At 33.9% G+C, this 26,205-nt stretch overlaps 1 protein-coding gene across 2 annotated transcripts; it reads left to right on the top strand.

The window, feature by feature from the left end:
* Positions 1-1,080: 1,080 nt before the first annotated feature.
* Positions 1,081-26,199, top strand: LOC125682320 (ubiquitin carboxyl-terminal hydrolase-like). 2 transcript variants are annotated; one of them, XM_048922812.2, is made up of 10 exons: positions 1,081-1,240; positions 5,288-5,414; positions 5,509-5,520; positions 10,854-10,982; positions 11,078-11,213; positions 11,438-11,520; positions 14,094-14,141; positions 15,775-15,850; positions 22,580-22,638; positions 25,564-26,199. In XM_048922812.2, the coding sequence occupies exons 2-10, from the start codon at positions 5,370-5,372 to the stop codon at positions 25,645-25,647; spliced, it is 672 nt and encodes a 223-aa protein (XP_048778769.1). In that variant the 5' UTR covers positions 1,081-1,240; positions 5,288-5,369; the 3' UTR covers positions 25,648-26,199. The 2 variants fall into 2 exon arrangements, with proteins under 2 accessions (XP_048778769.1, XP_048778770.1); XM_048922813.2 differs by lacking the exons at positions 1,081-1,240; positions 5,288-5,414; positions 5,509-5,520 and adding an exon at positions 9,279-9,412.
* The last annotated feature ends 6 nt before the right edge of the window (positions 26,200-26,205 follow it).

The following is a 26,205-nucleotide window of genomic DNA, read 5'->3' on the forward strand; positions in this document are numbered from 1 at the left end:
GCCTTTGAAAACTGGTTGAAATGAACTATATAGAAAACTCTCCGATTTTCACATATTGATATCTCTCACTGAGATAACTTTCCAGAAGACTTAAGGCTTCATTTCCAAGACCGTAGAAGCAAATAATGGAAGAGACAGTCGACAGTCTTGGAGAGATCCATAAGAATGGCGGCTACATACTTATTCTCATCCAAGGCTCTCTTCCAGTCTTCCATGATCCTAAGTAAGGTGGACTGACATTCATACCCAGTTCTAAAAGCAGCAAGGAAAGGGGGGGGGGGTCGAATTGTTGACAAGAAAACAATCTCAACCCTCTTTTTGAAAATGAATAATAGATATAATTCAACCACAAAACTCACACTATTATATCTACGCGCGCGCGTGTGTGTGTGTGTGTCATTCAGTGCATTAATCAAAGCAATCGGTTCAAACTTACATTTCCAAATCTTGTCCCTTCCTAGATATAGTGCTAGCAACTTTAGGTTTTTAAAATTTCATACATTTTTAGCCATTTTATGTAAACCTTTCTTTGTCCTAAGGAAGGGACATGTCGTCTCGAAATTGAAAATTTGACAATCGAATGAGTATTGTTCTAGTCGTTAGTCATTTTAGTGCTTTTTTATTTCTTCAGTGAATTCAACCTTGTGTCCGTGTTGTGGATCTGAAACACACACACACACACACATATATATATATATATTATCTTGAAGATTGAAAATGAAACCGGACCGCTAGAGTTATTTTCGGCGTTCTAATTTTTCTTTATAAATGTATGTACATACATGTATAGATAGATAGATATATACATGTAGATAGATAGATCTAGGGCCTTTGCCAATTGTGTTTGTGCCATTAGAATATTTAGGCCTAGATATAATTTTATGGACTAAACTATGTTTTTCTTTATTTTTATTTTATACAAGAACTTACAGGGTGTCTTAAGTTATTTTGTGTACTATCGCAATCATTTGTTCATGCAATATTCAAACCATTAACCAGCGCGTGGCGTGTTAAAGGGAGTGGGAATTTCCCGAAGCTATTTTTAGCAAAAGCCAATATAATGAAATATACCTATAAATTTAGAGATTATAGCGTTCTTATTTCTAGAATATTCGTTCATTGATATATAAAATGGGTCCAAGAAATGCTCTGGATTCAAAACCCAGGACACGATAATTCGGATCGATTCGGATATAATATTGAAAGACGGTGTACGTATAGTGATATACCAGAAACAGCGGTAAGATCAAGGCATTTATTCAGTTTGATTTATCTAGTCAGATTTTACAGATAATTGCATTGATTCAATATACAGCTGTAGTATTGTAATGTGTTACTGGTGAAAGTCCATGTGACCCCTATATATAGAATAGAATATGATTTATTTCCAAATTAGGGCCCTCTCGGGCATACAGCATACATGATTGTTAACATTTCAATGTGCAATATATATATATATATAAAGTGAAATTTTCTGTGCTTTATATTAAATATTTCTTCACTTAGTTTTTACCACGATTTTTATTGCTTGTGGTGTTTTGAATCGTGATATTATTATTTTTTCAATATAAAGCGTGCGTTGGTGATTATTTTGTATCGAAAGTGCAAAAAGCCAGATATTCTCGTTAGAGATTTTCGCGCCATTAGTATGTAACGTCATACCTGTTGTGAACAGCACATACAGCAGGCTATTGATACAAAATGGAGAGATTCAACAGTTACAAGTCCCATCATATTGTGTTGTACAGTATATACTGTAATAATGAGCACCAAAAAAAAAAAAAAAGAGTTTCTTTACTTTTACCAACGAGGCAAGTCGGAAAAATTTTGTGAGCTTAGAACTAAATTTAGAAATACTTCAAACCAACGGCGAACTTACACATTGCATTCTAACCCATTTAATGCATGATATCGACATTTCTGTTTACAAATTAATAGGCTCGTTGTCCTTCAGACTCGACATAATCAGAGACTGCCTTCAGTTTGAGAACTCTTATAGCCTACCAGGTATTGAGGCAATCATTGAAGTCGCCGCGGGTCTGACAACCACAGAAATTTCTGTGTAGCATACACTTTTTATATAAATGCACCTTTGATTTCATATGCAACATATATTGCCCCCCCCCCCCCCCCGCTTGAAGTTTTGAGTATTGACACCATGTACGAAATGACTACACGGTCTATCCCCCCCCCCCCCCCGATTAAAATAGTAAGTAAATGAAAAAGTCGAAAAAATGCCATTCAATAATCGTCAAAAATGCTGAATAACATAGTGAAAAAAAAATTGCAACAATATAATGAATGACAGCCCCCTCCCCCCTATATTATTTTTAAAAAGTAATGAGAGGGACGATTATAAGGTAAAGGTTACGACCATTGGCCCCATCTCCCCCCCCCCCCCCCCTCTCTCTCTCCCTCCCTCTTAAACACACACTATACGATTTAAGAAGTCGATAGATTTTCATCAGATTGGTAATTTTAAAATCCGCCCCCCCCCTTTGAAAAATAAAATTATAAATTAAATCGATCGGTAAATCGACTGTTTCCTTCGACACATTGTAGGTCAATGCATCAATTTAATTAAAAGCAAATTTTCTCTACCTTCTCCAGTGTAACGGTTAGAGAAGAACTTATTCTAATTAGATCATCATTAGCTAAATAATTAATGCATGTTACACTCTACATATACAGACCTCTAATGCTTTGAAAATATTATGATCTACAAGGGAACACAGTCAAAATGTTTGCAAACGAAATGTGTCATTCAGATATATACCAAAAGTTGAAAATTCCATCCTTTCTGTGAGCGGGATCTCCGTCCGAGTCCGTCCATGTCGATGTAGTAGGCTATTAGTATGGAGCGCCAAATTCACATAAACTCAAATAATTGAAGATATCTTCAATTATTTGAAGATATCATCAATTCATTTGATGCGCGCAACAATTGAATTAAAAATCTCTTCAAATAATTAACGATATCTTCAATTCTGAATTATTGCGCGCATTAATTGAATTGATGAGAGTATTAATTCTTCAGCTGATTTGATGCGCGCTTTAATTGAATTAATGGTCTCTTCAAATGAATTAATGATATCAACAATTGAATTGATGCGCGCTACAATTCAATTGAAGAGAGCAATAATTGATATAATGCGCGCATTAAATCAATTGATGAGAGCAATAATTGAATTGATGCGCGCATTAATTCATTTAATGAGAGCAATAATTGACTTAATGCGCGCATTAATTCAATTATTGCTCTCTTCAATTGAATTAATGATATCTTTAATTCATTTGAAGAGAGCAATAATTCTTTTAGAGAGAACAACTATATAATTAAAGATATCTTCAATTCAACATATCCACAATTGAATTAATGATATCTTTAATTGAATTGTTGCTCTCTTTAAAAGAATTGATGCGCGCATTAATTCCTTACACAAAAGCATTGTAAATGATTTAAAGATATCTTCAATTGAATTAAAGAGATCATCAAATTATTTATACCGAGCTCTAAATTAATTATTGCGAGCAATATTTCTACTAAATTGATGCTCTCATCAAATGAATTGAAGAGAGCAATAATTGAATGAATGCGCGCATCAAATGTATTATTGCTCTCATTAATTGAATTAATGCGGGCATCAATTGAATTGAAGAGAGCAATAATTGAATTAATGCGCGCATTAAATCAATTATTGCTCTCATTAATTCAATTGATGCGCGCATTAACTCAATTAATGAGAGCAATAATTGAATTGAAGCGCGCATTAATTCATTTGATGAGACCAATAATTGATTTAATGCGCGCATTAATTCAATTAAAGAGAGCAATAATTGAATTGATAATATCTTCAAATAATTGAAGATATCTTCAATTATTTGAGTTTATGTTAATTTGACGCTCCATATATTAGGCTAATATATATGTTTGCTGAGGAAATTTCTTTAAGATTTGGCTCAGCGGCAGGTTCAAATATGTATGGCGGAATCTTAAATTTACTAACGGAATGTCATCGATGTCAGAACATTAATTATCCATTCTGTATAATTTATGACTTTCAATAGAATCTATTCACACATACATACATAGCTGCTGCAGCACATTGACACGTATGACGTCATGACGTATCACGTGACTAGATAGCTCATTGGTGACGATTTGAGAAGCGGAAGCTTTGAATATGCAGATAAATTGCATGTTTGTATCAATTATTGGGAGTAATGAAACAATGTAACAGCAGAAACGTGCTTTATTAACGTTACTCCTTCTGATTTTAATTACTCTAAAAATCGTGGTAAAAACCCTTTAAGAGTTCATTGCTATTTCTGTGCTTTATATGAAATATTTCGAATGCAATGTGCATCATGGATGATCCTCTTAAATGTACGTTAAATAACTGTATCCCATATCCATTCTCAATGACCGTGTAGCGTGTGACAGCGTGGCGAGAATTCCATCGTCATCGAAAACAAGTTTATTTTAGATTTGCCTAGATGGTCGAGCGGTCTAGCACGCTGGTTACATGCTGCTAGGAGTTTCGCAGGTCGTGAGTTCAACCCTGGGTAGGGGCGGAAGTGTGTATCCAAATGAAGTGAAATTATTTGTGCTTTATATCTATATATCCACGACCGACCGGCAACACGGTCGAAATATTTCTAGAAAGTGTTTAGAGTTTTTTCATTTTTTGTTGGTTCTGTTTTTATGTTGTGTTTTTCTTTGTAGGCTGATAATAGTTTAGTTACTTTATTGAAATTTTGTGAATGTCGTTGGTGGCCTCGTGTATACTTTGTTCATAGCATCGCCACAAGTCAAAGTCTTGTGCCAAGTAGATTTTGATATGCGTGCACACTAAAATGAAAATGATACTTCAAACAAAATATGCCAAATACTATGACAAGAACAAAATCTAATATTGAAGCAAAGATCAAAGCAAACTAGTAGTATATTACGAATAATGAAGTTGTATAATTAGCCTACATACGGTACCATAAATTTGTACAAGCTCGTAATAAAAAGAAAATCCAAATAGGAAATTCGAGAAAATCAGAGACATTTATATAATCGGTTAAAAAGCTCAGTCTAAATTGTACAGAGGTTGTGTTTGATTTGTTGAATGTATATAGTGCCGACTTTAAATAAAATTTACTTTTACTTTACTAATAATTAACACATATTATATTTGGGGGGTGGTGGTAATTATGATAATTGATCTTCTCGTAATTTCGAGATAATTGTCATTGTTGACTTTGTCATATTCATAATCTGCGCCTATTGAAACTTCAGATCACAGGAAATCGGAAATCAACCAGGAACGACGTAACCAATATCCTCAAAGCACTTCTCGAGTGAAAGCGAAACAAGAAACATGGCAGAAAAAATCAGTTGGATACCGCTAGAGTCAAACCCGGACGTGAGTTTTAACAATTAGTCTACATTTATAATGTGTTTTTGGAAGAAGAAAAAACCGTACAGCAGTTTTACAATGTATTTTCTTTTTATTCTAGGTTTTGAACAAGGTAATGATTCACCCGTGGAAACTGCACGCGTAAATCCAGGTTAAGGGAAGTCACTCTAATTTGTTCTTCGACATCTGCATTGCAGCAATGCATGATTAGCATAATTTTATCAAAGTCTAGAAAAATATCAGAATGTTGTCATATCAATATTACGTAATATAAATTTTACATTTTATTTAGTTTATTTCTCGATAATTCATTGGAACCGGGGTGGTAATTTTGTCTGTAATAATAATAAATAATACTTACGGATCTATAAGTATAACACCGTGCTTTTTATTGGCAATTGACCACTACTATTATTATGACAGACAAAATTACCGGTTCCTGTGGATAAATGCAGTGACTTTTCAACTTGAATTGTAAAACCAAAACGATATGACAAATATTTCTAGCTTGTTTGCATCATGAGGGTATTTAAAAAGTAGGAGCATATATGGACACTCAAAGTCAATAAAAACGTGCAACTGAGAGTTTCAAAATCATGGTTTATCGACCATTCAAAATATATATGGTAACATGCGTTTATTAATGGTAAATATCTGTTGAACACTCACCTCAAATTGTTTCAAGTTAAGTATGACAGATTTTTTTTTACAGAAGGTCAAAGTATGGTATATTTTTAGAGATTTTTCTCACATGTAACCTTCATTACTGATTCCTTGACATGATAATATTTAAGATAAACATTAATTTTCCATGTATTATTCCATAACTTGTATTGGAATTGACTGAGCATATATTTTTCTAATTTGCGAAAGACAATAAAACAGGTTTTCAAAGAAAATATTTAATTAACACAACAAGAAATTATCCGCTGTAAAAGTCAGCAATAAGATTTTAAGAACGCAAAATGAACGACTAGATATCACTTTCAATATCTTTGAAATGACAGAAAATAAAATTGATTAACAAATATTCTCGAACAGTTCAATATGTATGAAACATGAAAACAAAAGACTAGCAATAGATATAGAACAATAGCTTTTTGTATGTAAATGAAGTTATAGCGCTATGATTATGTAACGTATGTTTCAACATTTTCATAACAGTACATCCATAAAAATATTATGCCTAAATGATGTTATTATCAGTTATTCTATACGATTGATGTTGCAAAATTATAATGACATCACTTAATTCAATGGAAATACCAATTTTAATAGAAATATAATGTAGGTAAGAAAAGAAATTTACCAAATGTGTCTTTTCTTCTGAATTTGTAAAAAAAAAAATATGCAATTAAAACAAAAGTAAAAGATTGATGTTTCGCTATATAAATCAGAACTGTGGAATTTTTTTTTCAGAAGCCTGTCATTCAGACAGACATGTTTATCAACTTTGCCTGTCCGAATATTAAGAGTTAAAATTAACATAACATAACATCTCCTTTTCTTTTTGATGCTTGGCCTGGCTTTGATCCCGGTGTAAATTTGATCGGCCACGACGCCATACTTTCGCGCGGTTTAGTTTGCCTGGTTCCCTGTCCCTACTATGCATCGTTGTTAGTGAGCGAGGGAGCCAGACAAAAGTTTCATTTGGAGATCCTCGAGTGGCTTCCACCTCACATATTGTATAGGCCTAAAGCATTGCGTAGTGAAGTCATCTGAGGATTACCGATGCATAAGAAACGACAACTCTGGATAAAGACTGTTTACGCTGTGGCATTTGTGTTTTTCTTAATGCGGGCGGTGCAAACAACATCGGTCATGCGGTCCGACATTTAACCAACTTATGTCGGTCATGACCAAATTAAGAGGGTCTTGCTGGCATGACCGGCAGTTTTCCACAGACCTGTAAATGCTCATGATTCTGATAGAAATAACGGGCACATATTTTGAAACTCGGATTGCTCTTTGTTATAATAAACAATAAAAGTAACGTATGTTTCTTATTTTTCTTTCATTACTATAAACACATTATTTCTATTCAAAAATGGAAAGAAACATATTTACACATTTCTAACAATCTGTTTACAATAATATTGTAAAGAAAATGTTTAATTTCCCCAACATTTTGATTAAATGTATACCGAATCTTATATTTTTGTTGCTTATTTTGGAATACCTTTCCATAGAAACTGTCAGTATAATGCACCACGCAGTGTTATGAATGAATATTTAAAACGTGAATCTTAAGACATAGATGTCCCCTATTGATTTTAAGGTCAAAAGGACAAGGTTAAACTACTCTGGACATAAGATATTGTCCGTTGAGAACTCTTTGTTTGACAGACATCAAACTTGAAACACTGGTGCCCCTTTATCAATAGATGGCCCCCATTGGATTTCAAGTCACAAGGTCAAAGGTCATACATGACTCAAATGAGTAGTTGTTTATAAGTATTTTGAGAGATCAAACTTACATGTATCATTATGCTTGCCTCTGACTACTAGTTAAACCCTTATTTTCACTGTCTATACAGACTTTTTCAGTATTGCCACACAGGGAGCATATATTATTGTTTCTAAAACATTTTTTCATGGTTGTTCTTTTATTTTAAAACATTTTTTTCATGGTAGTTATTCTATATTTCTGCTCTCGTAAGAAATATCTGAAAAAAAAAAAAAAAAATTGAAAACAATTAGAATGATATTACGTAATGGAATTTCTGGTAACATACATTCCATTCAGATAAAATATTTTTTAATGATTTCTCTATGAGATTGCATAGAACAATCATCAGAGATTAATCCCTTCATTTCTAAGATATATTATGAAAAGATGCTGAATTCTAGCAAACTGATAAATGTAGAGTTGCATTGTTACATGTATCATAAATAAGACACTGCATACCTGTGACAGAACTGTCATGCCACAACTGGAGATTTGAAAATTTTCAGCTGGAGTTTTGGTCTGATAACTGGAGATTTTTTATCGACATTTTTTTTTACCGTTTTTGTGTGTTCATTGGGTAATGAAATCATGCTACTAGTAGTTGGTTTTTTTTGTGTTCCAAGTGTCTGAGTTCATAATCATCAGATCCTTTTTGTGTTGAGAACATTGATAAATCCTTTTTTGTGTTAAGAACATTGATAATTCTTAAGTCAATACCTTAAAAACCACAATTAAATGAAAAAAAACTTGTTATATTTATTACAGAGATAACAAGTTATAACAATTATCACACTAAAATATTTGTATAATCAATACATTACCAATGGCTACGAAGTCTTCCAGAATGCTTAATTCAGAATTACAAGCAAAGTAGAATAAGCTGAACTGATTTATAATAAAAACAGGAGGGTTGTTCTGAATGAACAAGTGAAACACAGGGGAAATTTTGCTATTCTATTCCTAGTTTGAATTAAAAGGGTAATATGAAACTAGAAAACTGGAATGAAATTTAGTTAGCGTACCAAACAATAACAAATGTTCACTTTCGGTAAGTGCAACACACTTATGGTAAACCAGATGGAATGATTTTATAAAACAAGTTGCAAAGTAACAACAGAAAATGCAAGTCAGCTGATCGAAAATTCAAAGTATTAATATATTAAACTTTATTGAATATCCCGGGATAAAAAAAAACTGAAAAAGAATGGACGGGTAAATATACCGTCAATATTCCTGTATCTCAAATGCTGAGGTGAAATAAACAACAAATACTTATGAAATAAATGGAATTAAACACGAAATTGTAAGGTTTGTTTTGACCGGAAACACTTTCAGTTACACAAATATCGCGAAGCTCGAGCTCGATCGGAAATACGTAATTCAAAAGACGACTTTCGATTGTCTCGGGGTTTTTCCTTATCAATATCGAAAAATAGCGCTCAGAAAATTTTTGTTGTTGAAAATTTGAAATGACGGAAGATTTTACATTTTAACGGAAGGAACGGAAGGGGGGCTCAAATTCGGGAGATTTTGTCTTCTGACGGAAGAATCACAGGTCTGAGACAGTAGCAGAGAAAAGCATGGCCTGTATTTCTTGCGGAGGATATCTGTATATGCTAGGAATATGGGAACAATAACACATTTGTTTCTTCATAGCTTAGTTGATATTCAACAAATATATCATTAATGATGATATTTTGTCAATATGTAGTTCAATATTTGATGTCTAATCAAGCATTTGATTAAGTAACATATGTTACTTTGAGTGACATATGTTACCAGTGTTCTACTCAATGTAATGCTTACACCAGAGGAATTTAGAGATATTTGGAATACGATATACATTCTTTGATATCATAAGAACAAATTCAGACCGAAACATTCCATCTGCTTAATCAATATTGTATACAAAAACATTGCAGTTGTTGCTACAGTACTTACTGAAGAGAAAATTAATCCTAATTCTCGAAGTTTAACACGTATTGACTTTCAAACTCAAATGTTCATAGTAGACATCCATGTCGTATACCATATCATGCAGACAGCGAGCAAGATACGCAGAAAATTCTTATATTATTCCCTTTAGTTAATTTTTCGGTAACGAATGTTACATCTTGACACGTTTGTCAAATTTCAGACCAACCAATGACTTCTGCAAAATGAATGTTTATATTTTTATTCTCTGTACACTACGGGGATTTCATAAAAGGGATAACATTTGCTCTGCAAATATGTTTTGATAAAAAGTTTATTGTATCGAATGTTACATTTCTTAAATTGACATGCAAAATATTGAAAATAATGATAACTTCTTCTCAATGTCACATCCAAATATCGCTTGATGAATATTTTTCCTAAGTTTTTGGATATTTTAGCGACAAAATAGATAAAAAAACATAAAGATAAGACGAAATCTTTGTCCATACATTGGAAGTTTAATTGACCCAATGATCACAGAATAAAATCTGGCGACATGGAGCAATATATGCACCACTGCTTAAAATCATACGCTAAAAGTTTTAAACTTTTATTGAATGAAAATTTAGGTAATACAAATGATAATAACGCAAAGAGAATTAACAAACACGCTCTCAGATTTTTACATTTGCTTGTTCAGTTTTAAAAATTGAGTCGGCGACAGTCACGTATGTTACAAAATTAGGGTATCTAGACTTCCTACCAAGTTTATAAGTAAAGGGGAAATAAAAAGTATACCATGCCTAAGGAGGCTATGGGTCCATGAATGTATAGCACACAGTATATATGATTTGATATAGCTTATTTTCTAATAAAGTGCCAGCGACATCGATTGCATGCTTTTATTGACTTTGAGTGTGGAGTGAATTTCTCCATTGTTTCATTGTTTATACCCCCCCCCCCCCCCCCCTTATGATACAAACAACCTAAATGTTTATTCCTGAAATATATAGATATTATATCCTGTGTAATGTTTTTCAAACAACAAATCATGATTGTAATTTTCCCTTTGTGTATAGTACATTCACAATTTGGGTGTATCCGAAGAATGGCAGTTTGCGGATGTCTTTGGCTTGGAGGATGAATTGTTGCTAATGGTCCCCAGGCCCGTGGCTGCTGTGGTTCTCTTGTATCCAATCACGGAGAAGGTAGGCACTCATTTCACAGTGGACGGAGCTAAAGATTTATCTAATGTGGTATAGAATAATTATTATGGAAAGTAAGACCTTATTTTCATTTTCAGTCTGAGGCAACACGTATTGGTGAATACAAAACAGATTCTGGCCTGTATTTTGTGAAACAGACAATCAGAAATGCTTGTGGTACTATAGCAATTGTACATGCACTTGCCAATAATGAGAAAAATATAACTTTCAAAGGTATGATTTTCCTTTAAATTTTACTACCATTCTATTGTATTGTAGAACTGCCCATGACAAAGTCAAAACAATTGTTCTCAGTTATGGAAATAAAATATTGTATCTTAAATTTTTATATACTAAAGCCAACGATGATGCATAAATAAAATTGTTTTAATAGGTGCAAACTGTACAGTAGTAGGTATATGCCTAAGTCAACTAATATCAAGTATGATGTATTGCAGATGACAAATATTTTACCAAGTTCCTCAAAAACACTGCCAATATGACAGCTGATGAGAGAGCAGAGTTTCTACAAGCTGACCAGGTAAATTAAAAAAAATTTAAAAGTTTGTTTGAAATTCTGACTCTAAATGTGTTAAATTTTATGAAGGTTTTTCCCCCAGCTGTTGATTCTCAATCTTTGCTCATGTTGTTGTCTCTGTTTGCACTCCTTGTTCTAGTAGGCATGTTGCTCCTCTTCATATATTCGAATTGAAATTAGATATTTTCTATTTAGCTCATGTGAGCTTTTCTGATTATCTGTCATCTTCTTACAGAAGAATTGCTGCTGAATTTTAGCAAAAATCACAAAAATTGTCCAGAAATTCCTACATGGTATCAAATTTCCCAATGAAATAAACTGAGTAAAGATTTATTTCAACTTTTGTAAAACAAATTTTGTAACAAATGTTTTAAGTATATACCTACTACTGCGTCAGGAGAGTCCTGAGATTATTAGATACTAACAAGTCTATATGTTTTCAGCATTTGAGCGAATGTTTTTAGAATCCTGTATAATGTTGATTTCATAACATATGGGCTGTGTTGCATAGTTTGAAGTATTATGTGAAATGCCAAAAAAAGTTTTAATTATGAAAAAATGAATAGTACAATGGATATAAAAAAAAAATAGGAAGAAATTCAGCATTGAAAAATTCCCAATATCTAAAAATTTTGAAGATTTTTCACAAATAATAGGCCATAAGGTAGCTATAAATTGGTGTGAAAAACACTGTCTGTTGTCTTGCATCCATCTGAATGTAAACTATACACAGTTCTGACTTTTTCCCCAGAACCACAGAGCCTATTTCAGCCAAACTTGCCATAATGTATCCTTGGGTAAAGGGTAGTGGTGTTCCAATCATCGATTATAATTGAAAATCAGTTGACCATTGGCAAATTCTAAGCGCTCGATTGTGAAAATTTTATTCCCATTAATCGGTTTTTAGCTCACCTGAGCTGAAAGCTCAAGTGAGCTTTTCTGATCGCCTGTTGTCTGTCATCTGTAAACTTTTTACATTTTCGACTTTTTCTCCAGAACCACTGGGCCAATTATAACCAAACTTGGCCAAAAACATCCTTGGGTGAAGATCTTTCAGGTTTGTTCAAATGAAGGGCCATGCCTCCTTCAACAGTCAATGATATTATAAGATTTACAAACTACAAGCCATTAGGGCAACCATTTTCAGGAAATCCACATGCCCGAACTCAATTTCACTTGCCCGAAGAAAGACGTTGAAAATGACAGTAAATTATACACATGCGAAATCCGGAACAGACCGAGTGAATATGCATAATCAATGGGACAAATGACTTTGTTTTGGGCGAGTTATTCTAATTCTATGACTTGAGCATGCGCATAATATTCATTTACTTCCGATTGTCAATTTAAAAATCTTCTTCTCAAGAACCACTAGGCCAGAAGCTTCCTTACATAATGCAAATTCATGTTTCTTAAAATCATGGCCGCCAGGAGTAGGGTGGGCCACAATAGGGGATCAAATTTTTACATACAAATATTTAGGAAAAATCTTTAAAAATCTTCTTCTCAAGAACCATTGAGCCAGAAAAGCTGATATTTACTTGAAAGCTTTCTGACATAATGCAGATTCATGTTTGTTAAAATCATGGCCCCAGGGAGTAGTATGGAGCCACAATAGGGGATCAAAGTTTTTACAAAGAAATATATACGAAAAATCATTAAAAATCTTCTTCTGAAGAATCACTGGGCCAGAAAAGTTTACATTTATATGAAAGCTTCCTGACATAGTGCAGATTCAAGTTTAGTAAAATCATGGCCCCCGGGAGTAGGTTTGGGCCACAATAGGGATCAAAGTTTTATAATCTGATATATATAGGGAAAATCTTTAGATACAGGGATTTTTTTACCCCTTGAATCCAGGATCCAGAGCCTTCAAGTTTGGGAAAAATAGCGATATTTGATTGAAATTGGGAAATTTGTTTCATACAAATATAAGAAAAACAACTTACAAGCAAAAAATTTGATATTTCATTATCAATTATCAAAAAAAAATTTGCAATAGAATGGCACTGAGGTTGGATCGCCCCTCATGGCATATTGTCATCAAAGCATCCATCATTTGGGAATTTTTAGGCATAATTTTGGGAAAAACGTCTGCTTTTCAGCATTGGGAATTGGGCCGAATTTCGGCCCTCTACAGACCCTAACAAATCCTTGAGATATGAGCCAAGGTGACTCAGGTGAGCCATGTGGCCCATGGGCCTCTTATTAGATTTTGTTTTTTCAATGACTGTAGTTTTTGAAGAATATTCCTGCCGTGACCTATCTATTAACCTAAACATTTTGTTTATCGTAATGGCGGCGCACATGAAAGCGAAAGGATCCATACCTGGGGAATAAAGCATGTTCGCATGATCAGATAGATGTACTTTGATTCTGGCGTATACATGAAGGACCATTCATCAAAGAGAATCTTGATATGAGCAAAGCCATATGTGAATTACGTAGATTAAACTGCTTTCAATGGCCACTGTTACTCTGCACGTGCACATCGTGTTTTCAATTGGTAGAAAGTTATGGTAATAATCGTTTGTAGGACAGCTGAAATTTTAGAAAGTTATGATTATCTTTTGTAGGACATGGGATTGGCTCATGATGACACAGCACAAGAAGGACAGACTAAGGTTATATTGAATTTTAGAATAATACAAATGAATTAGTTGTTATAAAAACATTGAAGATATACATGTGATGTTTTAAAAGTGCATCTGTTTTTTGTTTGAAAAATTCTACATTTAACAACATGGCCATTTCTGTTCTGGAATTGATTTTTATTAGATTGGAGAGCCTTAACACAGAGACATCACAATATTCCCCACAGCTATAAGGTCACAGCCTACTATGAGACATGATATAGTTTAGTATGTTATGATGTCTTAGGTAGTAAAGCGACAACAGCCACTATTATGATGAGGAGTATCCGACAGAATAAATTTCAGTCATCTGATCATTGTCCTACCTATCCTTAAAGAATTCAACGATTACTTTATTTTGTTAAACACTACATGTTGCATACAAATTTTCGTATTACATGCTACTATACATTTTTCAGTTAACAAGGCTTGGCACACTGTGATACTCCCTTTTTATCAGTTAGAGTGATCTGCCCTTGATTCCACTTTGATGTTTGAGAGTTGTATAATCTGAGAGTACTGTTTTATTCACACTGCCTTCTCATGTTGTCTTGGTAATCTGTTTTATTTCTTCAAGTACTGTTTTATGTTAGAATTCCATAGGAAATTTTTCTCAAGTTTTGAATTATTTTGCTTTCTCTAAAATAAGCACAATATTTTTAGCATAAACATATTTAAATTATTGCATAGTAATCACACATATAAATATAACAATCATTATTATAGTAGCAAAAGGATTCGGAAACAAGTTTTACAACTTTATATGCTAGTCTGTCTCCCTATGTTAACTACAAATAGTATTAACAGTCATATATGAACATTTGTTTATCAAATGTGAAAAGAAAAAGAAAGGATGAAATACCTTATTTGTTTTTCCTAAGATAACTTTTACTTTTTACTATGAAATTTTGAACAGCTTTGAATACTTTTTTCTCTTAGGTAGGTTAGTATGAATGACAGGCCAAAAATGAGTTTCAAATAATTATTTTTGGATAGTGTATCAGGCCACACTCTGCAACAGACCAATATTGAAATGTCAAACAATATTGAATTCTTAAGGACTCTCTAAACACTAATCATGCAGAAATACTTTGTAGACAACAATATTTTATATCCTGGAACGTTCTGCTGAATTAAGTCATCCGTAAGACTTTCATCACAGGGCATCAGGCTCCTTTTATAAAGCAGTAAAATTCCTTGAATTCCCCATGATTATTAATTTTGAAAAGTATGATATGTTCTTATAAACCAGAAAATTATGTGTTGAGGAAAGAAACTTGTATTGATTCATGTATATTTGCCCACATTAACAATTTGTACAAGGGCAGATCACTCTAAGCACTGTGCCACAAGAATCAGTTTTCATGCTTCTTTTACAAGAGTAATGTTCAGTTTCGTCGCTCCCCAGTATTTTTGACAAGAGTAAATGTTCCCCCTTCAATGTGTCAAAGAAGTGGATGTATGTCTTGATTAGGTTATAATGAAAAGGTACACTTCTTGGAATTCCTTTATGTGTACATGTATATTATGGTTTCTTAAATTCTATTAAGTTCACTAATGAATGATCATAAACTGTAAAAATTGATGCAGAATTTAATTACAGAAGTGTAATTTAAATTTACAGGCCCCGCCAAGTGACTCTAAAGTCAACACCCACTTTGTTTCATTTGTGTGCAAAGATGGAGGACTGTACCAACTCAGTAAGAAATACTTGATTCGTTTGTAATATTACCATAAACTGCATAATCATATGTAATATTACCATGAACTGCATAATCATATACAATGTTACCATGAACTGCATAATCATATACAATATTACCATGAACTGCATAATCATATACAATATTACCATGAACTGCATAATCATATACAATATTACCATGAACTACATAATCATATACAATATGACCATAAACTGCATAATCATATACAATATGACCATAAACTGCATAATCGTATACAATATTACCATAAACTGCATAATCATATGTAATATTACCATGAAATGCATAATCATATACAATATGACCATAAACTGCATAATCATATACAATATGACCATAAACTGCATAATCATATACAATATGACCATGAACTGCATAATCATATACAATATTACCATGAACTGCATAATCATATACAATATTACCATGAACTGCATAATCATATACAATATTACCATAAACTGCATAATCATATACAATATGACCATAAACTGCATAATCATATACAATATGACCATAAACTGCATAATCATATACAATATTACCATAAATTGCATAATCATATGTAATATTACCATGAAATGCATAATCATATACAATATGACCATAAACTGCATAATCATATACAATATGACCATAAACTGCATAATCATATACAATATTACCATAAACTGCATAATCATATGTAATATTACCATGAACTGCATAATCATATTCAATATTACCATAAACTGTGTAATCATAACATGTATTAAAGAATTTTTAAGTACACAATACTACTTAGAACTGTGTAGTTATGCACAACTAGTATAGGAATTTCTTAGTATTCAGTATTGCCATAAAAGTTTTTAGGTCACCTGAATCATTCAGGCGACCTATTGCTATCTGTTTTTGTCCGTCGTCGTTCGTCGTGCGTTAACATTTGAACATTTTCAGCTTCTTCTCTGAAACCCCTGAACCAATTTCAACCAATTTTGGCATATAGCATCTGTGGGTGGAGGGGAACAAAAATTGTGAAATTCGTGGTCCCTGCCCCCCTGGGGCCTGAGGGGTGGGGCAAAAACCATCAAAATGAGTGTAATTTTAAAAAATCTTCTTCTTTACTCCTGGACATCAAGAAGCCAAACTGTGGGCATAATTATAATGAGCGTTGAGCCCTCTACCAAAATTGTGAAATTCATGGCCCCTGGGGCAGGGGTTCTTGTGTTAGGGTGGGGCTCTATTGGTCATATAGTGAAAATGTAGAAATTCTTTGAAAATCTTCTTCTCTGTCTCTGGGTATTAAGTAGACAAACTAATAGCATAGTAATGATGAGCAAGGATGCCTCTTTCAAAATTGTGAAATTCATGGCCCCTGGGTCAGGGGTTCTGGTATTAGGGTAGGGCCCTATTGATCATATAGTGAAAATGCATTTTATTTCTTTGAAAATCTTCTCTGCTGCTGGGTATTAAGTAGACAAACTAATAGTATGATAATGATGATCAAGGATGCTTCTTTCAAAACTGAAATTTATGGCCCCTGGGTCAGGGGTTCTGGTGCAAAGGCGGGGCTGATTGATTATATAGTGAAAATGCAATATTTCTTTGAAAATCTTCTGTTTTTGTCCGTCGTCGTTCGTCGTGCGTCTTGAGTGCTATTGATACTAACTTGAAAGTAAATAGATATTTAGAACAGGTAGTCCTTTACCAAAATTGTAAATTTGATGATCCCAGGGGTAGGGGTTTTGGTATCGGGGTGGGGCCAAAATGGTCAGTTATTAAATGTGTGAACAATAGACATTTTTAACTTCTTGATAACTATCATTCCAATTCTTTTCAAATTTGGTATGAAACATATTTTGAACAAGGGGAACATAAATTGTAAATTTCAGGATTCCTTCACCCCTGAGGCCTTAGGGGCTGGGCAAAAACTGCCCAAAATTGACCAATTTTTAAAAATCCTCTTCTCAAGAACCACACACATGTAAGAAAAACTAAATGCATATAGTGATGTAGAGCAGGAAGGCTTCTACCAAAATTGTAAATTTCATGATCCCTGGGGTAGGGGTTCTGAATCCAGGGCGGGGCCAAACTTGTTATATAGTGCTAAATGGATAGAGCAGATAGTCTTTTACCAAAATTGTAAAGAACCTGATTCACAAACCCCAAAATATGGCCCTTAAAATATATAAAAATGAAAGTAAATGTTGAATAGGAGTATTGGTGTTATAAATATGTATCAGAATCCGGGATTTAAAAAAACATGTTAGATTTTAAAAATAGGAGCACAACTAAAGCTATATACATACTAGAACCGGATACGGTACCGTACTTTTGTCATTTTTCACCAAAAACTGGTTATTTTGTAAAGGTTTTGCCATACGGGTTTCATCTCGCCCAAAATATTTAAAGTAATTTTATAAGATACACCTTTTCAATTGACCTTAAATGCAAAAATATTTTAGGGCGAGCTAGGAGCACTGTTTTTATTTTTCAAAAAACGATATTCCGGATTGCTGAAAAATATTACGGTTATAATGCGCTGGTGGTGGTAAACTTGAATTTTACAGAAAATATGGCTGGTTTAAGTATCTTATGGAGAAGGAAACTACGTTTTTTATTTCGTGTCATGTACATAGGTCATTTTAGTTTGGTGTTTATTTTTAAAGCAACGGAATTTCCCTCACCTAATAATAGTTTTCGGTTGCAGCTTGTTTTGCCCTTTACTATAGATGCTCATTTTCAATACCTAGTTGTTTTCATCTTTTAAAGTCGTTCACTATACATCTTCATTGCATCGTTGCTTAAAAACTGTGTACAATTTTGGTAGTTTTACATTATTATCATAAACATTATCATTGAACGAAACGACAGTTGCCAAAACTGTTAGGCCTAGTGACTGAAATAAACATGGCGCGGCGCAGCGTCTTCTTTCACTTTGGGATATCGGAAAATATTCAGACTTCACGCAAGTATTCTTGTATGGTTCTCATATCATATAGAATAATTTTTGCTTTATTTATTTTACAAAACTGTTACTACGCAGCTTTAGACTGTCAACATTCGAAATAACTGTTTTATTTAACCTAACTTTATGTACATTGGGAGCAAGTCCTTTTTTGATTTACAGTATCCAAGTTTCGGGCTGAATATTAGCATGACCTGATCAGGCAAAAAGGAATTCAAAATAACAGATTTAAACTACAATATGACTTACCATAGCATGCAGCATTGCCGCCAGTTAAATCCGACACAGTAAATTATGTAAGCAATTCATAGATAGCGATCCACATGTTATCGATGAGACATGACGTCATCTGTTGTAAGACATTCCTGACGCATTTTATGCTTCGATAGGCGGATCAAGTAACCCCCATGTGAAAATACTAGATATACCGGTTTTTGTTTTTTTATTTCACTTATGATATCGTTGTACATGTCAAGAGTTTTTTTTTAATTTTTATGTAACTACTTGCAAACAAAGACTGTGCGTTTTGCTTTTTGTTGGGGGTGGGGGGGGTGGGGGGGGGGGGTGGTAAGACAAAAGAGTATTTATTGTGCATGTTTAATTCCGTTGATATTCAATTCCATGGCCTAGTTCGAAGGCCTATCAACGTATCAGTGTTCCATTGTCCAATGTAAAATTAGAAAAGAAAAAATAGTGTGGTCTTGGTTGTCAAGGAGGTGTGTCCCCATGCCAAGTTACATTTATACAATATAAAAAAAAAAATTTCAGCTGCTCAACAAATCAAATTGCGTGGTACAAGTAAAATTAAATTATGACAGACGGACTGAATGCTATATTATATATGTTTTGCCAATTAATAAACTGGACGTGTGTTGTGCCAATGAATATATCTTAATTTAATAATCCAGCCTACAATAGCAACAGGAAATTGTGCTTACATTGTCCAATCTTCAAAACCTTAAATTGTGTACATGCGTGTGGTGGCGGTGGTGGGTGGTGGTCTTCATCCACTCAAACTGTCCCAATCCCCCTCCCAAATTCAATTTCTTTAAGTGTGCAGTGGATAGGTCGCCACATGGACCCATCGAAGTCTACTGTTAGGATGTTTTAAAATCTCGGTTTCAAATGCAATTAGTTCACACACAAAAATATATAGACAACATTATTTAAAACAATTTGCATTTTAGTTGCTTCTATTTATACACGCTATACAACAGTATTGAATCTATCACTTCGAGAGAGAGAGAGAGAGAGAGAGAGAGAGAGAGAACATCAGTAATTGTATACTGGTAGGGGAAGTTTAATCAAATCTTAAATGTACAATATTATTCTTATTAATTAACCATTCCACTTCATTCTGATATATTTAATTTCCATGTTAAATTATTTGGCTGGCGCGAGTTAGGACTGGCCCCCCCCCCCCCGCTCCTTTTTTTAAACCGATGTTACGTGCCTAGCTATCTAACGCCCTCTCAGTCAAAAATGAAATGTATAATCTATATTACTACAACTTCATTGGATTTACTAGATTTTTCGATCGCGTTGTCAACTGTACACTTTTTGATATTTCTACACTACCTGTAAACATGTAGACAGCGGATCTAAATCATCTAATATTCTTAATTATAATAAAAATTATACATTAAAAGACATGTGGTGCACTAATTTGAATGTAAATCTTTTAAAATAATCGCACAAATAAACCAATGTTTTTACTTGTCATTTTATGGTCCACATTTCTTTGAGCTGCTATAATTCATGTTATTTAACAAATTGAAATCAATGCCAATTTATACCATGTGATATTCGTTTGTTCATTTTCAAAGTCAACTGATCCTTTTTTTTTATTTGGTGAACTCGTGCTGTGAAACAATGTGCCGAGTAACACGTACAGGTGTTTGTGTACGGGATGTCGAGAATTTGGGCCTTTCATAAAGGTGTGAACGTCTGCGGGGAAGTCTGCATACGGATATATATCAATATCTTGATATATCTATATACAAGAAATAATCCCGATTTACAAACACGTTGAGGTTTCTACTTAGAGATAATTAAAATCCATTTAGCGACACTGTCCACTCTATATCTGCTTCAAACATATTTAAACGTGAAAAGTTAATACAGAACGGACGTCATAAGTTAAGGGTAATTAAGATGAATTGTTTCGAATAGCAAACTCCAACATGTAAACAATTTAAGTAAGTTATAAAATCAGTATGATAATTCTTTAAAGATAGACAGTGAAGGTACATTTTTTAAAATTAAATTACTATTTTAAATTTACAATAATATATATCATTAAATGATATGAATATATACAAGTCGCCGTTTTATGCGTTTTAATTTTCACCCACTAATATTTCGCTTAGTATTTTTTTTTATCACACGAAGGTGCACGGTGGCACGAAGGAGGCACAGATGTCAGATCTCCATGGACTTAAAGGTCTACCTCGCTCAGAAAATTGAGACTTCAGACAATTTTAAAAATCCGTGTTTTATTTTTTTTTAAATAGTTTTAAAAATCAATTTTTGTAATTAGTTACTATAATTACTCAAGTTTAACCAACATTATACAGTTGTCCCTCTTTTGTATCCTTAAGTATATCAATTTTAATGGAAGTTGATACATATAGATATATGCAACTTGAAAATATAAACTCGTCTTTGAGATAGACGGTAAAACAATACTATTTGCTGTGGTCCTTTCACTGCAAGGAATTTTAATTTTTGATCACGATTTTTCAATTATGTCCAATACAGCGGGGAAAAAATTGTAGTGTTATGTAGTGGGGGGGGGGGGGGGGGGGGGGGGGGGGGTATATCACAAATTTAAACATCGTGATAGAAAATATCCAAGTTCCTAGTATTTTAACAGTTGTGATTTACAACCACAATAAGCCCCAAAAACATATATTAACCTATGCGTCCATTTTTTGTGTATTACACTGTGATTCTCATAACGTCAACATCATGACGTTATATAGTTTTTCTGTTGGAAAACAACACAAAGTTTAAACACTGTAAAACGAAAACTAGAAAAGATATAGTTATAAAATAAATTGTTCTGTAACCTATAATTCGTAGGGCATCAACTGTGAAAGTCTCATTTATTTTGGCAAAAGGGCCAATTTTAGTACTTTGTGGCTCTGGTTCTTTGATTTTCTCTAGAGTAAGGGTTCTGACCCCAGGGTGGGGTCAGACTTAGTATATAGTATGTATGTGTAAGTTTGCTGATACTGTATAAAATTTAAATGTATACTTAAGAATAGCAGGAAAAGGATGTACAAAAAAATGGTGATTTTCATAACCCAGGGTTATGACTTTAGGATTAGTCATATCTTTTGATGTTTTAATGTAAATACACCTATTATTTTAAACCTTTCATCAGTGTATGCACTTTTGAGGGCAGCGAAGTTTTAAGAACACATCTTGTTTATACTGTTGCTGAACATTAGAATTTAGCTTGGATATTCAGAACAGGAAATTGTTTCTAGATTTCATAGCCCATGGAAGTAGTGATACTTTTTCACTAGTATTCAGGTGACCGATAAGGCCTGTGGGCCTCTTGTTTTTAAAAATTGTACATATTGTATGAAGGTTGTGAAGTATTTGACATCACACATTTATCTGGTTGTAGATGTGCATATCGTATGAAGGTTGTGAAGTATTTGACATCACACATTTATCTGGTTGTAGATGTGCATATCGTATGAAGGTTGTAAAGTATTTGACATTACACTTTTATTTGGTTGTAGATGGCCGAGATGAAGCACCTGTTTACCATGGACCAACTTCTCAGGACACATTGTTAGAGGTAAGGATTACAAGATCAGTATAGTATTTACAAACCTCTTCTGATTGGTTGTTAGAGGGAAAGATAATATACTGTACAATATTACCATAAACTGCATAATCATATTCATATCCACTTGGTTAATTGGTTTTTAGTTTTATTGGTAATCTGATTGGTTGTAATAGAGGTAATCTGATTGGTTGTTAGACAAAATTCCTGATTAGTTGTTAGAGATAATCTGGGTTAAAGGAAAGGATTACAGGATCAGTGTAGTACATGTACTTTATATTATCGAAAAAAGAGGACCAGGTATTTTGTGTCACTGTGTAAGTATACAGTAGGTACTGTGCAGGGTTCAAAATTTAGTGGAGATACTTTCGAAATGGGACCAAATAATGACAAGCAACTGTGTTACATTATATCCTCACAAATGTTATAAATATTTCAACATTATCTTTTTTCTATCTGGGTTAGAATACTTTCTTAGTACCCCTTGCTTGTTTGTTACAAGAGGCGACTAAACGGGGTTGCCCTTCAGATGAGACCACAAAAACTGAGGTCCCATGTCACAGCAGGTGTGACATGATAAAGATCCTTCCCTGCTCAAAGGTCGTAAGTGCCGAGCATAGGACTAAATTTTGCAGTTCTTCACTGGCAATGGTGATGTCTCCGTATAAGTGAAAAATTCTTGAGAGGGACTTTAAACAATATACAATTAATCTAAATGTCAGGACATGTTTAAATGCACAGTGTAAGCACTTTTAATTCAAAATTAGAGAAACGGTTAATGATGAGGACTTCTGTGTAAATAGGTGACATACAAACAGGATTTTAGCAGCATGAACATAATAAAGCTGTTTACCTGGTACAGTAAAACATGCTTATAATGAACACACATTAAGAATTCGTGCTTATTGCGAAGTGATATTTATTTTCCTATGAGAGGAAAATGAAAATTTCATTGGATATAACAAAGTTTGGTACAACAAAGCATTTTTTTTTCTTTTTAGCTCACCTGAGCTGAAAGCTCAAATGAGCATTTCTGATCGCCTTTTGTCCATTGTCTGTCTGTAAACTTTTTACATTTTCGACTTTTTCTCCAGAACCACTGGGCCAATTATAACCAAACTTGGCCAAAAACATCCTTGGATAAAGATCTTTCAGGTTTGTTCAAATGAAGGGCCATGCCTCCTTCAACAGTCAATGATATTAAGATTTGCAAACCACAAGCCATTAGGGCAACCATTTTCAGGAAATCCACATGCCCAAACTCAATTTCACTTGCTCGAAGAAAGTCGTTGAAAATTACAGTAAATTATATGCATGCGAAATCCGGAGCAGACCGAGTGAATATGCGTAAACAATGGGACGAGTGACTTTGTTTTGGGCGAGTTATTCTAATTCTATGACTTGAGCATGCGCGTAATATTCATTTACTTCCAATTGTCAAATTAAAACTCCGACGGGTATTTTTTTTACAAGCCAGTCGGACTTTTTGCCAAGCGGAATTTACAAGTCTGACAGAAAAATCACTGGCCACGGGTGTTCGGACTACCGCTAATTTCGCAGACTGCTTTAAAGGGGAGATAATCACTAAAATGCAAAAATAGGGTGGGATCATTTAAAAATCTTTTCAAGAACCACTAGGCCAGAAGCTTCCTTCCATAATGCAAATTCATGTTTCTTAACCAGAACCACTAGGCCAATTTCAACAAAAATTGGCCAAAAGCATCCTTGGGTGAAGGGCTTTCAAGTTTGTTCAAATGAAGGGCCATGTCCCTTGCAAAAATACAAAAATAGGGTGGGGTCATTTAAAAATCTTCTCAAACCACTGGGCCAGAAAAGCTGAAATTTACATGAAAGCTTCCTGACATAGTGCAGATTCAAGTTTGTTCAAATCATGGCCCCCAGGGGTTGGATGGGGGCCACAATAGGGGATTAAAGTTTTACAAACAAATATATAGGGAAAATTTTCTTCTCAAAAACCACTGATCCAGAAAAGCTTATATTTACATGAAAGCTTCCTGACATAGTGCAGATTGAAGTTTGTTAAAATCATGGCCGCTTGGGGTAGGATGGGGTCACAAGGGGGGATCAAGTTTTGGATACAAATATATAGGGAAAATCTTTTTCTCAAGAACCACTGAGCCAGAAAAGCCGAGATTTACATAAAAGCTTCCTGACATAGTGAAAATTCAAGTTTGTTAAAATCATGGCCCCCAGGGGTATGATGGGGCCACAATAGGGGATCAAAGTTTTACATACAAGTATAAAGGGAACATCTTTAAAAATCTTATTAAAAACTACAGGGCCAAGAAAGTGGAAATTTACATGAAAGCTTCCTAACATAGTGCAGATTGAAGTTTTTTTTAAATCATGGTCACCAAAGATAGGATGGGGCCACAATAGGGGATCAAAGTTTTACATACAAATATATAGGGAAAATCCTTAAAAATCTTCTTCTCAACAACTACTGGGCCATGAAAGTTGAAATTTACATGAAAGCTTCATAACATAGTGCAGATTCAAGTTTATGAAAATCATGGCCCCTGGGGGTAAGATGAGGCGACAGTAGGGGATCAAAGTTTTACATAGAAATCTATAGGGAAAGTCATTAAAAATCTTTTATAGAAAAATCACTGAGCCAAAAAAGTTTACATTCACATGAAAGCTTCCCGACATAGTCCACATTCCAATTTTGAAAAAATCATAGCCCCCAGAAGTAGGTTGGGGCCATAATAGGGATCGAAGTTTTAAATGCGAATATATAGGGAAAATCTTTAAATATGAGCCAAGGTGACTCCGGTGAGCGATGTGGCCCATGGGCTTCTTGGGTTTTTTTTTTTTTTTTGCTGACCCTGAAGATTCACTAAACTGTGTTTTACTGTAATTGTTATAACAGAATGTTCGAAAAAAAAAGAAGTAATATGAATATTTGTTTTTAAGGATGCTGCAAAAGTGGTTAAAGAGTTTATGGCGAGAGATCCGGAGGAGCTTAACTTTACGCTGATGGCCCTGAGCAAAGCTTAGTGAAAAATTCATGCTCATTTGGCCAAGATTCGATAATCGTCAAGCTGGCTTAATTGGTGCACCAGTACTCCACAAGAACTATATGTATTAAGATCTCTCATCTGAAGTATTTTTTGCTTGACACGTGGGGCCCTAACTCTGCTTTCTGTGATCCAGTCATCTTTGTCAGTGCCGTTATTGTGAAATGCAAATAAACGTTCAATGTTTGTTAACTTTGTATTGATGTAAATAAGTTCCAACAATTTATTGTACATGTAGTTTACTTCAAGTATTCAGGACTTTCAGCATTGCAATATATCAAAATAGTTTTACATGTACAGATTTGTTATATTTTGTGGTTTAAAGAATCATAACAATGTTTCTTTACAATTTGCTTTCTTTCGGTAGTATATCTGACTACAAACAAGATATAATTGACTGACAGTATCCTTGGGGAATTTCATGTTGCAATACCATCCTGGTACAGAGGCAATGGCTGCTTGATTCTTGTCTGCACTGTGAAATGCTATAAGCCTTTGATTGTCACAATAAAGTTAAATGTGTTTCATGGAATTCGTC

The sequence above is a fragment of the Ostrea edulis genome, chromosome 2, assembly GCF_947568905.1.
Source record: "Ostrea edulis chromosome 2, xbOstEdul1.1, whole genome shotgun sequence".
In the NCBI taxonomy this organism is placed as follows: Eukaryota; Metazoa; Mollusca; class Bivalvia; order Ostreida; family Ostreidae; genus Ostrea; species Ostrea edulis.

Bases quoted from the DNA above. Each gene is read 5' to 3' on its own strand.
- LOC125682320 (XM_048922812.2), top strand. From the start codon at position 5,370: ATGGCAGAAAAAATCAGTTGGATACCGCTAGAGTCAAACCCGGAC. The intron at 10,983-11,077 runs GTAGGCACTCAT...TTTCATTTTCAG, and splicing joins TGTATCCAATCACGGAGAAG to TCTGAGGCAACACGTATTGG. The intron at 15,851-22,579 runs GTAAGAAATACT...ATTTGGTTGTAG, and splicing joins TGGAGGACTGTACCAACTCA to ATGGCCGAGATGAAGCACCT.